The 12679-nt window shown below is 49.9% G+C and overlaps 1 protein-coding gene across 5 annotated transcripts in view; it reads right to left on the reverse strand.

Annotated features, from left to right (window-relative positions):
- OTUD5 (OTU deubiquitinase 5) overlaps window positions 1-12027 on the reverse strand; it is a 31100-nt gene extending 19073 nt beyond the window's left edge. The window contains exons 1-2 of one of the 5 annotated variants that reach the window (XM_055565713.1): window positions 9123-12020; window positions 8881-8954 (exon numbers count right to left, since the gene is read on the reverse strand). In XM_055565713.1, coding sequence (XP_055421688.1) covers window positions 8881-8954; window positions 9123-9474 — 426 coding nt within the window. In that variant the 5' untranslated portion in view covers window positions 9475-12020. Of the gene's footprint in view, window positions 1-8880 lie in introns of all 5 variants that reach the window. The other 4 variants (XM_055565712.1, XM_055565711.1, XM_055565709.1 and 1 more) reach the window with 4 other exon arrangements.
- Between the last annotated feature and the right edge of the window lie 652 nt (window positions 12028-12679).

A 12679-nucleotide genomic window follows, 5' to 3' on the forward strand; every position in this document is an offset into this window, starting at 1 on the left:
AACCAGCAAGTGCCTAGGGGGAGAACCTGACTTGACCTAGAGGAGATTCACCTGGGGACCCTCTAGTCACTTAGGGTAGGGGAGATATTGAGGGAGTAGACTGGCAAGAGCCTAGATCCAGAGCCCCACATACAGCCAGAGAATTCCAAGATATACTGTATAAAGCAAAGTACATGCAAAGTACAATCTCACTTGTGACATTTAACATATATATATATACATATATGTATGTATGTATATGTATACAAACACACATGCACACAAAGTTGGGAACACTTAACGCAACAAAATATTATCCCTAAGTGTTGGTATTACAGGTGATTCTACTTTACCGTCTCATTTATAAGAGGTATACAATATGTTACCCAAAATTCTAAAAGCTTTAAAAACCAAGTCTTTATCTAACTTATTTAGCATCACAATCTGACCTGAGCTGACAAGAACCCATCTATTCCACTTAAAAGCGAATATTCAAACATTTCCTTGCAGAAACATCCAAGTGTTTGACTTTGAAGTGCTGCTATAGACCCCATGGAAAGTGTTACATAATACAGTTTATATCCAAGTGACTTTCTTAAAATTCTGAAATATTTCTAAATTCCAAAGTACAGCTGGCCCTAAAGGTGTGGGTTAAGTGAACCTGTACAAATGTGTATTTGCAAACGTTTTACTGCATAGGTGGAACATATAGAATGTTTAGGGCAGTGAAACTATGCTACATACTTTAATGGTGGTTACATGTCATTATACAATTATCCAAACCCATAGAAAATGTACAACACTAAGAGCAAACTCTAAGGCAAACCATGGACTTTGGGTGATTATGACGTGTCCGTGTAGGTTCAATGACTGTAACAAATGTACCACTTAGTGGGGGACACTGATACTGGAGGAAGTTCTGCATGTGTGGGGTCAGGAGGTATATGGGAACTCCCTGTACCTTCCGCTCAGTTTTGCTATGAACCTATAATTGCTCAAAAAAAATAAAGTCTATTAAAAAAATGTCCACGTGTCACTTGAAACATTTTCCATCTCAACACTAAACAAACCAGAAGCAGCAGACCTTTCTTAGCCTCCTCACGCCATCTGCTGGTCACCAGAAGTCAGCCTGAGCCCGCATCAGGCCCAGGGGCCAGAAATCTCAAGGCTGCTCCTTGGGCACACCACCCAGCCCAGGGATTTACAGGATTTGGGCTACTTATCAGACAGAGGGGATCACCTCTCCGCAGGCCATTTTTAACTATCTCAGATGAGAGCAATTCCTGGCAAAGTAGGAAGCATAAGGTCTAGAGGATAAAACCTCTGGGTCCAAGCCCAGCTCTGTCACTCATTTGCTGCATGAGTTTAGGTAATCTACCTGAACTCTCCAAACCTCAGTTTCCTATCAAATGGGGGATATCTGAGCTGCCTGACAGAGCTGTCAAGAGGCTTAGAGAAGTTTCAGGAACTGAAAAGGTTTTCTAAACAATATACCATGCACTGGTGAGGTGGTCACCAGAAAGAGAAGGGACAAGACCAGCACACACAGGTGACGTACAACTGAGAGGCCCTCAGAAAGTCCTAGGTGAGTGGCTAGACAGGAAGTGAAGCACAGGGGACAAGAGAATACCCTACAGCGCCACCATCAGGGCCCACACCCCAGGAAGGTGTGGCTGGCTTTCCAGAGATGACAAAGGCACCTGGAAGCTCTTAATGGGCTTCCACAGGCAGCACAAACTGTTGTTTATGTACAACATGCCAGCAGTCCAGGTGTCCCTCCTCCCCCAGAGGCTGTCATACTGGACTAGCCTGCTCCAGCCAGTTCCCCTATCCCTGCCCTGCAGGTCAGCCATCTTCCAGTACCATGGCACCTGCAGAGAAGCTGCAACTATGACTACAATCCCAGACTGGACAGGAGACGTTCTAAAGCAGCAGCACACATAGCAACCTCTTGACTTCAGGTATGGAGTGGAGGGGGGGAGATCGACAGGGGAAAAGGGGGTCAAAGAGCATGAGAGGTGCTCCTACCTATTCATCCAACAAAGGTTTACCAGGCAGCTACTAAGTCAGACCCTGGGCTGGCAATGAGGACAGAAAAATGAATCAGATTTGGTCTCAACTGTGATAAATTCATAAACTGCTAGGGGGTGGAGAAATAGGCAATGTCCACACACAGGTGTGAGCAGGGCTTTAAAAGAGGTGAACGCAGGGTCGCTGTGAAACACAGCAAGGGACCTGTGTCAGTCATTAAGGTTGGCATCTGAGAGGAGGTGCCACCTGAGCAAAGAAGTAAAATACCAAGACCTCCAGAAATGCTTAGTAATCACTTCTGTCATTCCAGGGATGCCAGAGACCCAACAATGAGTCCAGTAGAGCTAAAGCCCTGGAGAGGACTCGGCAAGTAAGCAGGGCAGAGCCAGGAAAAAAAGACGAATTCCTATTAGCCAAATGCCTACCATGCCAGGCGCCAGATGCAAAAGGTAATCTCATTTAACTGTCCTCACCACAGCTCAGGTGGCAGGAAGCATTATCTTCATTTTATAAAGGCAGAAAGGAACTGGGATTCGGGCATCAGCAAAGCCTAGTGCAGAGGCAACAAGAGAAGGAAGCTTCATGAATCACAGCATGGAAACACACCTGGCAGCCCATTTGGGAAAATCTTGATTTGTCCTTAAAAGTGGAGAAGGCCTGTGTGTTCCCCTCGCACAAGCAAGGCTTTGGTCCTGGGGCAGCCAGACTGGCATCTGGGCCTGGATATGGAGGCCAGACAACTAGTCACCCACTTCCTTTGGCACCAGCAGCCTTTGGAGCACGCTCTGGCTGAAACCCCTTCTCTCCCACTGTGGGGAGAAAACAGGGAGGTCATGGTCCTGGGCTTCCAAGAGAGCTTAGAGTCCCAAGAGCTCGGAACAGTCTTTTCCTTTCTCCAGCTAGATAGGAGCCTCCAAAGAAGGTGCCAACTTGGATGCTATTTAGGAAAACGGCCCAGGAAGGAAGGGTTGGCGGGAGTAAGAGGTGGGAGCAGGCCCAGCCATAAGCCACATCAATGCCCTGGCCTAAGAAAGTCAAGTCCAGACCCTGGGATTTCACTGGTGGTCCAGTGGTTAAAACTCCACAGGGAGCATGGGTTCAATCCCTTGTCAGGGAACTAAGATCCTTCATGAGGCATGGCATAGCCAAAATAATACTAAATTGAAATTAAAAAGTCCAGACCCTGAATCTTGCAAGCCCACTGCTGAACCTGAGGGTGACTCCCTCCACATCTCTGAGCCTACAAAACGGGGCTGGGTAAAGCTCTCTGACATGATGGCATCTGAGGTACAAAACTGCAACCTGCTACTTCAAAGGTTCAAGAGAAGTTGAAGCAGCTGGGGAGACCCAACTGACTTAGGTTCCAATCCAACAATTATTAGTCAGTGATTAACTGCTCTGAGCCATAGTTTTCCAATCTGTAAAATGGGCTAATAACCCTCCCAATAACAGGGATACTGGGCAGACTCAAATATTACAAGACTGTTCAGTATGAGAGCACTTAATGAGTTCCCTTCCTCGCCCTGAAGGGAAACAAGAACATCCCTGAATAATGACCACCCAAAAATATCAGGCCCTAATCCCTGGAACCTGTAAATATTACAAGGAAAAAGGGTCTTTGCAAATGTGGTTAAGGATCTTGCGATGGGAGATTATCATGGAGTAGGGTAGGACCTAAATGCAATGCAATTTCAAGTGTCCTTAGGACAGCAAAGGAGGATCTGACACAGACAGGAGAGACCACCCATACACAGAAAAGCCAGGCAGAGGTCAGAGTGATGCAGTCAAAAACTAAGGAATGGTAGCAGCCACCAGAATCTGGAAGAGGACTGGATTCTCCCCTAGAGACTCTGGAAGAAGTTTGGCTCTGCCAATGCCTTGATTTTGACCCAGTGGAACCGATTTTGAAATTCTGGCCTCCAGAACAAAGAAAGAATATATTTCTGCTGTTTTAAACTGCCAAGTTTGTGGCGATTTGTCACAGCAGCCACAGGACACAAATATAACACCCTTGTAGCACTCCCTGGTGTGAACTGTGAGGCAACACGGCATGGCTCCCACCCCACAGGATCCACCTCAGCTGAATCCCACGCCCAGGGAAAGCATTAGAACTAAAGCTGAAAGGGCTTGGAAACCCCCCTCCCAGCCTGGGAAGCTGCTGACCCTGTCTATCGATGAATGAGTTGCCAATGAAACAAGGAGGCGGCAGGGGGAGATGGCAGCAGCAGTGGTAGCTCATGGACAGACCGATGTGTAGGAAGAGCCCACAGCCAAGAGGTTTTTAGTATTCTGGACTACACAGCTCTGTCCCAGCAAGTCTGGTGCCAGGACCACCCCTCTCTTCCCCCAAACACCCAGAACACTGGCTCTGCTCCACCAGCTAAACATATGCAACCCATCCAGTGAGAAATACAGATGACACACTGCTCTTTAAGGACTAACAGAAGCTCTCCAGGGCAGAGCAATCAGAAAAGAGCAAGGCCCCAAACCTACTACTAGGCCACTGAAGGGGGGAGGGAATAATTAAAAAACAAAGATGCAGGGGACTTTTCTGGTGGTCCAGTGGCTAAGACTGCCTCCCAATATAGGGGGCCCACGTTCAATCCCTGGCAAGGGAACCAGATCCCACATGACACAAGTAAGACCAGGTGCAGTCAAAAAATAAAAATAAATACTTTTTTTAAAGATGAAGATGCTATTATTCTGTGACAAAAATAAATGAAGTCCTGATGCATGCTACATGGATGAACCTTGAAAACATTATGGTAAGTGAAAGAAATGAAGTCACAAAGGACTGCATGTGTATGATTCCATTTATATGCAATGTACAGAAAAGACCAATCAATCAAGACAGAAGTAAATGAGTGGTTGCCAGAGGCTGAGAAGGGATGAAGGGATAGGGGATGATGATGATGCAGGGTTTCTTCCTGAGATGAAGAAAATGTTCTAAAAGGGACTGATTGTGATGACAGATGCAAAACTCTGTGAATACACTAAAAGTCACTCAATTGTACACTTTAAACTGGTGAATTGTGTGATGTGTGAATGATGTCTCAATAAAGCTGTTACACACACACACACACACACACACACACACACACACACATACACACAAAGGCCTACAGCACTGGCTGGGCAGAGGGAAGCTGGGAACTGCTTAAAACTTCATAGCATACCCCCAAAAGCCAAGGAGCCCCACTCAAAACTTTCACAATGGATGAGGGAAGCAGGGAGCAGGGAATTAAAGAGATTACAACGAGTACAACCTCTTTCCTCATCACTACCCATTTTTACGGATGGAGAAACTGAGACCCAGAAAAAGTAACTGCAGAAGATACAGGACTCAAACCCAGACCCCCAGGCCAAGTCCAACCACTTGCTGCTATACCACTCTGCCTCCTGATCAGAGGAATCAGCAGGTTCATAGGTGCCAAATGAAGTTGTTGCAAAGGCTCCTAGGAAGAACCCAGATGATCCTGGGGAAACTGCAGAAGAAAAATCAGCCAAGGTCCAAGGTGGGCCAGATCAGATAATCAGTCAATAACCCTGGGCATGGATGTACTTTTAGCAGCTAAGCAGGAGTCCTGGGATTTGAAGTCAGACCGGTCAGGTCCAAAGCCTAAACTTTTTCTACACACAATCCTACCTCCACACCATCCAAGAGGCCTCTTAACAAACCCCAAGCTAGCTGGCCACAAAAGTCACTATGAGGCCAACCCTGAGCCTCACACTTACCAGACTGTTTGTCCTGACCACAAAGTTTGGATGGCTGAGAGGGAACAGAGAAGCAGGGGAGGAATCCAGTTCTTCCTTGAAAGACACCTACCATACCCTGTCACCTCCAGGCCCAAAGGGCTTTGGTGTGAGCTCCCTGAAATCCCAAAGTTAAACAATGCCCCACCAGCTTTTACCTGACCAATGAGAAAACTGTGGCCCAGGGAGCATAGGCAGTACAATTCTGGTTCATCCAGAAAAGCCCCAGCAGAGCCAAAATGGGAAACCCGGCAGCTTGGCTACAGTGCCAGGTCCATCTTCTTCCACCATCTCAGCACACAGGCCCCCTTCTCAAAATGCTCTGTGGGGTCCTCAAGCTCAGGACCCTCTCAAGTCCTTCTTTTCACAGGGGAGACTCTGGCAAGGCAGCCATACTTAGGAAAGGAAATCCCTAACACCACCACCTTCCTAGCACTGGGACCTCTGGGGTGTCAAAAGGGCTCCTAAAGGCAGTAGATACAGTAACAGCACCAGGTCAGACAGGAAATCTGGGTAGTCACAAGGACCAGAGTCACCATGTGGACTCCTTCTCAACAACTCTCCCCTTTCCCAAGGTTTAAATGGCTCTCTAGGTCACAAATGGCCCCAAGTGATGGTTCAGGACCAAGCCTAGGGCAGCAGGAAGAATCTCTCCTATTTTCATCCCCTAGTTGAATTAGGTGAGGCAAGAAGCATCTTCTTTGCCCTTTTGTCCCAAGAAGTGAAGAGAACATGAAACCTCTCCTCTGTCACTGGGAAGAGAAGGTATCATGCAACCACAAGGCTTTACTTCCATGTTCTTATGGGGACAGTAGAAGGGAAGACCTCCTAGCCTAAGAGATGGCAAAGGGGATGTAAGGTGGTGTCTTTCTAGTCACCATGGTGGCACATGACTTTCTCTGTCCCTGAAATTCCTTATTTCTGTGGAAAATAAGGAAAAGGCAAGGCACACTTTATACGACCAGAGAGAGAAGAAACAACTCCTGGTCCGGACCCTAGCAGATGATTCATCCTGCCAGAAGTAGTAATGGATGAAAAGGGAACAAGGATGGGGGCTCAAAGCAAGGCCTTGGCCCCTGTGAAGCATAGAAAGATTTACCTGGGCCAAGGGGGGAGAGTGTGGGTGGAGAATCCCCTGAAGTGGGCATGTCCCAAACCCCTTCCCTCACTCTGGAAGAAAAAAGCTTGTTGAAAGCTATTCAGGAAACTCAGAATACTTCTCTGATCCAGAAAATTAGAAGCACAGCTGAATCCTCCTAGTTCTTGAGGATAGGAGTTCTTTCTCAGTCCTCATGTCCCCAGTACCTGACAACCTTCTCATAGAAAGTAAGGGGGACTTCCTAGCCTGAGCTAGCTCAGACAGGGAATTCTTATGACTGTGAAAAGCATCCAGGTCCTCTGTCCAATGAGGGGTGGCCTCAGGCTACACTGCGGTGACATCATATCCTTCTCCCAGATGAGAAAGGATTGTCTGGTTGGGGGGTTGGGGAGGGAGGGAGAGCCTCATAACCAAGAGGTGAGCTCAAGCCCCTCCCTAATGGAAAGGATCTCTTGTCCTAGAGGGGAAGCTCAGGCCCCTGGGAGGAGATTCAGACTCCTTCCCTCAGAATCCCATCTTACCCATGTCCCCAAGGGGAATGAGAGCCAGAAGAATTCAGTTCAAAGTGGAAGGTGGGCTTAGGCAGGAAATTTTATGACCCCAAAAGGCCTCTTAAGACTAGGGTACACATATGCTGTTTTAAGTGAGGTGACAGTTCTTTCAGGGTAGGTTCAGTTATCAGGTCCTAAGGTGGGGGAGGTGTCTCATGAACCCGAGGCAAAGTCAAACTCATGATGGGAGATGCAGAACCCTATTCCAGAGGGACTCTACCCATGCCCCAAGGGAAAGGTCTCAGGGCTCAATTCTGGTCTGGAGAGACCTCCTGTTCTGAAGGAGTGCCTTAAGTTCCTTGAGGGGGAAGTGTGGACCTCATCTCTAGAGACATACTGGTCAGTGAGGTATGTATGCATCTCTTATCCTTGAGGGAAAGCTCAAGAATCCTTGGCACAGTGGGTCTCAGATGCCCAAAGAGAATACTCAGACCAGTCCCTGAGTAGAAAAGTCCCCTAGAGACCTCTGGGGGGCGGATATCAATTTCCTGAAGAGGGCTTCAGACCTAAAAGCCCCAATCTATAAGCAGGGGGAATCCTAGGCTCCAGTACACAAAACAGTTGAGTCTCATTTTCTTGAAGAAAGGTTCAGGCCTGGGGGAGGGGTATCCAGCCCTTAAAAAAAGCTTAAGCTCCTAGAGAAAGATTCAGACTCTTGTCTCCAAGGAGGTCTCAGATCCCTTAGAGAAAGCACAGACCCCTGTCACTTAGAAAGGGATAAATCTCATGTACCCTAGTAGAGTTTCTGGTCCCAGGGTGTTGGTTTTGATCCTAGTACCCAAGTGGAAAGAGATCATAAAAGAATGTGTGTGTGTGTGTGTGTGTGTGTGTGTGTGTGTGTGTGTGTGTCAGGTCCCTGACTTCTAGAAAAGGGAGTCTCAGCCTCCACTGCTGCATGGTCCTGTGCTGTATCCCCCTGAGGAGGAGAAAGGGTTGTCCTATATAGTGTCTCAGACCCCTGAAAAGGATTTAGGTATCCTGGGGACACTCGTATCTCTGAGGTCGCCACCTTATTTGTATTCCCAGGAGGAGGAATCTTAAGAATCCCATTCCAAGGGAAAAGAAATCTCAAGTCACCAAACACAAACCAAGGTCCTTTGGAGAGTCACGAGACTCCCCTCTCAGGAGGCATTCCATTCTGCCTGTCTCTCCTGGGGAGTGCCTATCTACTGGCCCTACACGATGAGGCCCCAGGGCCCACAATCAACTACGGGTCCTAGAAGAGACCACAGACTCCATCTTTAAATCCTCCATCTTATCTGGGGCCTCTAATCCCAAATCCCTGGGGTTGGGGGGGCGGGGTGGGAGAGTGTATCACAACCCCATCACCAGGGAAGAGAGTGCCAGACTCAAGATCAAAGACATAGGGCCCTTGGAGCAGGCTCAAACAGCCTTCCTTGGGTCCCTAGCCAGTCTAGGGATCCCATCCACCACACTCACTCACCTCCCCCATCCCAATGCCCATACCTGCTCGACAGTGGCGGGGTCCATGGCCTCTATGCGCGCTGCAGCCGCTTCATATTCATCCTCACTGTTGTAACCTGCGCCGACCTCCTCACGCTCAGGACTGCCCCCGCCAACCGCACCAACCCCGGGGGCCTGACGCCGCCGCTTGCTGTGACCCGGCCCTGAGCAGCAGCCGCCCACACCCACGGCACCGCCCACGCCCACCACCACACCCGCCGCGCCCACGCCCGTCGCTGCTGTACCCAACGCATCACCAGGACCGCCGCCGGGACCTCCGGGGCCCCCGCAAGGAGGTGGAGAGGCCTGCTGTGGCCGAGGACCCGCCACGGCGCCGGGCGGCACGGCCAGCGCCCAGCGGTGAAGCGCACCCGGTGGCCCTGGGAGAGGGCCTTGAGGCGGTGGCGAAGCCCGAGGACGGGCCCCCACGACGCCCGAGTCACGGTCGCGGTCGCCGCCGCCCACACCTGTGCCGCCGCCGCCCACGCCTACACCCCCGCCGCGGCGAGGCGCCGGGGGCAGCGGTCCGGGCGGCGGCGGCTCGTTGGCGGGGTCGCCGTCGGGAGGCGGCGGCTTCTTTTTGGGGAGAATAGTCATGGCGGCACCGCCGAGTAGCCCCCAGCAAACCCGCCGCGGGGGACGCTGGGAGAGGACCCGGATGGGTGGGGGGGGGGGGCTACAGTGGTGCGCGAAGGACGACGGGATCGCCGGGACCCGGATAAAGAGAGCGCGGCACCGGTTCTCGAACCGTCGGAAGAACGCGGGTCACGCGGCAGAACTCGGATGTGAAGTCCAAGATTAAGGCACCGCGGCGAGCTTGTCGTAGCCTCTCCAAGTCCAACAACTTTATTGCTACGCTCGTTCCGGCCTACGGCTTCAAAGGAAACAGAACCAAAACAAGCACCTCTTCGCCCCGCCCCCTCGCAGGTTCTTGAACTACCGGGTGGGGCCTGGAACGTTGCGCAGGCGCGCCGGGGCAGAGCCCCGCCTCTTGCTCGGAAGTACGTGGGCAAAATCTTCGCTGCCGCCACAACAATTGCGAGCACCAACCAATCGAAGCGGTTGCGTGGGTGTTCGATGATGACCACGGGCCAATCAGAAGCAGACGTCGCCCTCCCCTGCCCTCCGTCTCAGATTTCAGCCAAAGTCGGCACCCTTGTTCCTTGCCTTTCCCTTCGCTGGTTCCGTCCGGCTCTTCTTCCCCCGAGGCTCTGACTCGCAGGTGGGGGCACGCGACAGAATAGCGTGGCTGGCCCCACGCACAAGTTTAAAGTCGCCTCCCTTCCAGGCTTTTACGTTGGCCGAAGTCAGCCGGACTGACTGCAAAAATATCAACACTCCCAGAGCTTAGCTAGCCCCTGAAGCGTCAATTCCGGTTCCACCCACCTACAAATTCACATCCGGTGGAGAGGCGGGCGCCGCTTCACCCTGGCAACAGGCCGAGTTCCGCGGTGATTGGTTAAGAGATGCCACCACTCAAGTCGGACGGGCCAACCTTGGGACAGACATGCATCGTGGGGACAAGTGGGTGTTTGGGAAGCAAACACGCCCTTTCTGGCATCCGCGTACACTCGCCCTCGCGTTGACCTCCCCGCCTCTGTGGCTAGCGCGCAGGCGCGGCACATAATTTTTTTCTTTTTTTCCCCCTCTTCTGAAACTGTTTACCTGAATCGAGCAATGTTTATAAACCAGCTCCGTCACCAACCAGCGTCTAGCAGTAAAGTTGGTAAAATTCCTGCTACTGAACGGATGGAGAACTACAAGCTAATCCTCGCTGTGCCTCTTCTATCTGAGTGATCTCTGACAAGTCATTTAATACCCACCCCATCCTTAGTTTCTACTTCTCTGTAAATGGCAATGATAATCCCAATTTAAGGATCCAAGGTTAATCCTTGCAAAGGGTCTGGTGCTATGCCTGGCACATCACTAAATTAGTCTGTACTGTGGTGCAATGGAAAGGACCCCAAGCTTTTGAGTCAGGAAGACCTCAGTTCCAGGCACACGTGGACCATTACCACTGTATGACCTTGAGGAAGCCAGTGTCTCAAATTTGAGGTTACCCATGTGTGAAACAGGAATGATAATGCCTGCCCAGACTACCTGGAATAGTTATGGGGGTGAGTTGAGCTCATGAACGAAGAAAGTGTTGTGAGGTGAGGGCTCCTTGCCGGTCTTAGGAGCCAAGCCATGTAACAGGCCATCATATAACTCTTCTCAGTGCCACCTAACCTTCTCCCTTCAGATGCCAATCCTAGTTAAAGGTCTTCCCTAAAAAGTGTCAGTAATAAATAGACTATAATGGTATTTTCTGCTTATGAGACTAAATTGGGGAAGACTCACGTCTACTGAGCTGTTTGTGTTTAGGGCACTGTGCCAAATGCCTATGCAAATTATCACACTGAATCCTCTCATGACCATCTCACTTACCCATATATCCCACTCCCTACTCAATATTTGTCCAGCACTATACATCTAGAAGTGAACTTATGATAATAATCGTAGTCAACCTTCACCAAGTACTATGTGCCTGTCACTGTGTGCTCAACAGCTTTGATGTTCCTTTTGCCAATGAATGAATGGCACCCTCCTCTAGTCTTTGCCCAAGACAGAAACCTGGGAGTTAACCCTGTTTCCTCTTCCTCAAATCCCACATACCTGTCAACCCCAAGTTTTGCCAATCCTGTCTCTGCAATCTCTTGACTTTCTAACTCTTGCTGCCACCTACCTGGTCTAAACCACTATCATCTTCCAGCTGGACAACTGCAAAAGCCTCATCACTGTTTTTCCTCTCTCCAAGACTGGTTCTCTGTAATCCACTCCCCACAGTCAGAATAATCCTTCTGAAAAACAAACCTCAGGATGACTTTCCTGTTTATAAGCCTTCAGGGGTCCCCATTATCCTTAGGATGAAGTCCACATCTGTATCATAGCTTCAAAGGCCTTTTGTTATCTGGCCTACATCCTCACCTTCATCACAGCCTCACACTCTCCTCACCAGCTGTGCTGAACCACTTCAGTTTCCCAAGGTCCTGAGCTGGTGCTCTAACCTCCAGGTCATTGAACATGCTGTTCCCTCTGCCTAAAACATTCCACTCTTTGGTCTTTTGCCTGGCCAATTCCAATTCATTGTTCAGCCAGGATAGATTCTCCTGCCATCCATTAATCTTGGTTCTACTACACTATGTTGTAATTGCTTAATTGCTTTCCACACTCACTCCTGTAGATCAGAGATGTCTACTTTGCCCATTTTTGTACACCTAGGGCTAGGACACGGAGAAGGCAATGGCACCCCACTCCAGTACTCTTGCCAGGAAAATCCCATGGACAGAGGAGCCTGGTAGGCTGCAGTCCATGGGGTCGTGAAGAGTTGGACATGACTGAGCGACTTCACTTTCACTTTTCACTTTCATGCATTGGAGAAGGAAATGGCAACCCACTCCAGTGTTCTTGCCTGGAGAATCCCAGGGACGGGGGAGCCTGGTGGGCTGCCATCCATTGGGTCGCACAGAGTCGGACACGACTGAAGCGACTTAGCAGCAGCAGCAGCAGCAGCAGCAGCAGGGCTAGGACATGATATGCAGTCAATAAATATTTGGTGCATAAGTGAATGATTATCTCTATTTCACAGATTAGCAACTTGAGGCAAGAGAACATAAGTGATCCTCTAACCCAGGGACTGGAACTCATGTCATCCTGAATCCAAGGGCTGTCTTCTCGGTGCTCCACAGAGCTCAGTTACACTAGTCTAGAATATCCAGTGGCCCAAAAGAGAGACTAAAGGTAGGGGACATCCACAAGGAAG

Source organism: Bubalus kerabau, chromosome X (assembly GCF_029407905.1).
Source record: "Bubalus kerabau isolate K-KA32 ecotype Philippines breed swamp buffalo chromosome X, PCC_UOA_SB_1v2, whole genome shotgun sequence".
Classification (NCBI taxonomy): Eukaryota; Metazoa; Chordata; class Mammalia; order Artiodactyla; family Bovidae; genus Bubalus; species Bubalus kerabau.